This window comes from Penaeus monodon, chromosome 35, assembly GCF_015228065.2.
Source record: "Penaeus monodon isolate SGIC_2016 chromosome 35, NSTDA_Pmon_1, whole genome shotgun sequence".
Taxonomy (NCBI): Eukaryota; Metazoa; Arthropoda; class Malacostraca; order Decapoda; family Penaeidae; genus Penaeus; species Penaeus monodon.
In genome coordinates, this window is record NC_051420.1 from 5,127,902 (window position 1) to 5,130,807 (window position 2,906).

General features: G+C 38.7%; 1 protein-coding gene across 1 annotated transcript in view; it reads left to right on the plus strand.

Annotated features, from left to right (window-relative positions):
- LOC119595198 overlaps nucleotides 1–2,906 on the plus strand; it is a gene marked incomplete in the record, with an annotated part of 53,079 nt that overhangs the window by 2,811 nt on the left and 47,362 nt on the right. Inside the window, 1 exon segment of the mRNA XM_037944366.1 lies at nucleotides 2,738–2,861. Coding sequence (XP_037800294.1) covers nucleotides 2,738–2,861 — 124 coding nt within the window.

Below are 2,906 nucleotides of genomic sequence, written 5' to 3' on the forward strand. Positions count from 1 at the left end.
TCTTGGGGAGCACGGGGATTTTTTTTCTTTGGGGGGGGGGGGGATAAAGATTGGCCTCAGTATGATGTGGGTGTCAGTAGATGACCACAGGAAATTATGACTGTAAAAAAATCGACTTTTCGGATATTTACGAAGATCAAAGAATGCGACTTTCCGGATGTTCGAGCCAAACTTTTATGATAAAAAAATGCGAGAGTTCGATTATGCCCGCCATATTTGAAAATTAGGACTCCAGAGTCCAAATTGCCGTGCCTGGGCGTCCCTTCGGGCACTGTCCAAGGGGAGGATTGTTGGGGGCCTCCGCCACCAACACCACCCGGCAAACAATCTCTGCACCTCGATATGCACGGCAAGATAGAATTTGAAACAGGGCTTCGTTTTTTACTTACCAGTTTATTTATTCACTTAACGAAGGGACAAGGTACCCTGGACCCCATCTCATACCTCTTTTACTCTCACTGTTACCAAAAAGGATATGCAGAGTAAAAATAATAATAATAATAATAAATAATAATAATAAAAAGAATTATAATAATAATAATAATAATAAAACGTAAACGATATGACGACGTACCTTACTGCTGAGGGAACAAATTAGCAGCGGCAAGGAGGAAGCGATGTCTTCGCTTCGAATCCGGGATGCGCATCAAAGACGCCGCACGGGCCATGGTTTGCAGTCAGGTGCTAAAAGCTCTTTTTCTTAAGGCAACTATATGCCTTCTAGCAGTCGCTGGCGATGGTGGTTCTTTAATACGATCTTTTATAAGTGCTAGAAGGATCTCGGTATCCCTGGAGGGCGCCGGAATAAAAAAAGAATAATAAAATAAAAAAAATCCTACTTTCCCGGCACACCGAAAAGCCACTGGTCGTCAACCAATCTGCATACGTTGTATTTTCGATTACCGAATTTCGACTCGTCAATTTCTGCTGCAGTGCCAGGGCAACCGATCTTGTCAGCGCTATTGTTTAGTCGCCAAGCAATAATCACTTCTCGGCAAAAACTTCCCTTGTCGCAAATTGTTTTGTCAGAGAGTTTCAGTTCGTCTCCTACCAGAGAGTAAGGGAAATAATCTCTCAAATAAAAATTAACAAAAATATGTATGTATATTTATTTCAATGTCTATATTTGATTTTGTGAACCAAGTTTAATGAAATATAGATTTTTTGCTTTATAATTACACCTCACAATTCTATTGTGAATTTTTCTAGATTTGTCGTATCTAAAATTTTTGTTCTTAATGTCTAGTCTGCAAATCGCAGACTAGACATTAACTAGACTTTTCACACTTATTTTTAATTAATAAGGAGTCCATGTTCCTGTAAAAAAGAAATAATAAGTCTTCTGTTTTTCCATTAAATTCAGAATGGAAGTCTAACACACCACCAAAGCACAGATGACACACACCGGACATTGTCACTGAGAAGAATGAGGCAGGTCACCGGTGTGGTCCAGAAATGTGCAGGTGTTGTTTGCATACTCGTAATAGCTTAAGCATTGGCTGTATTGTTTGTGTAGTTAAGCCATTCAAAATCTTAGTAAGTCTGAGAAAAAAAGCATGGAAACATATTTTTTACACGTAAAAACGGCTAAAATGCGAATAAATATGAACAGTAAACAGATGACCGTGTATATTTGCATGATAAAGTATATGGAATATTATACTCCATCTTTAATAAGCAATTAAAAATCTGCTAAACTGCCGCCTCCCGATTGGTCGTGACGTCGCGATGACGTAGGTGCGCACTACGGCAGAAAAGGCGAGCGACTGTGCGTCAACTTATCTCTCTTTTGCCTTTGTGGCGTTACCGTCCGTGTCTGCAGATTTGCTCCTGAGCCGACGACTGTAACTTTTTGTACTCTACAAGAATATCGTTTTCAGTTTGCCCTGGATTAGTGCGTCCAAACCGTAAATATTGGCCTTATTATTGTTGTTGTTGTTATTGTTTTTTATAGATTGTTTTTTGTTTCGTTTGCTTTTTTTTTTTTTTACTTTTTCTCTTCATTTTGCCTCATTTTCTGTTTTTTTCTTTGCCTTTGATAGTTTTCTATGCTCTTCTTTTTCCTATTTTCGGTTTAATCGAATTTTCAACTTCTTTGTTTTTTTTTTCTTTCTTTCTTTCTTTCTTTCTTTTTTTTTGGGGGGGGTCTCTCCAATTTTCCCATTATCCTCCCATTTCTTCCTTTATGTTGTTTATACCCCTTTCTATCTTCTTTTTTTTGTTGTTTGTTTTATTGCTTCGTAATTTGCACCTCTTCATCTATTAACTTTATTATCATTATCGTTTTAGTTGCTATTTTGTTATCATTATTTTATTGTTTATATTGCCATTACCGCCATTGTCAACATCATTTTTATTTTTGAAATATATTCTCACATTCATTGGTTTCTCTGTTTTAATTCCGCGTGTTGTTTGCTGGTGTTTTACTGTTGATTATCAATATTGTTGTTACTCCTTTTTTTTCTTCTTTCTCCTCCTTCTCCCCCCTTCGCCACTACCTCCTACCCCTCTTTCTTCTCCCTTATTTTTATTTTTTTTTTTTTTTCTTTTAATCTTCTTCTTTTTCTTCTTTTCTTCTTTTTCTTCTTTCTTCTTTTTCTTCTTTTTCTTCTTTTTCTTTTTCTTCTTCTTCTTTTTCTTCTTCTTTTTCTTCTTCTTTTTCTTCCACCTTCTCCCCCACCTCCTCCTCGACCTCCACCTCCCCCTCCACCTCCTCCTCGACCTCCTCCTCGACCAGGCCGTGCGAGTACGTGCCGGAGAGGCTGGTGTGCGACTGCGGGCCCCAAGACACGCCGTGGTGGCCCATCGTCATCGGCGTGGTCATCGGGATCCTCATCGTCTCCTTCTGGATCAGGACGATTGTGGGATATTGACAAGTGGGTTGCAGAGGTTTTTCTTTCGTTTTT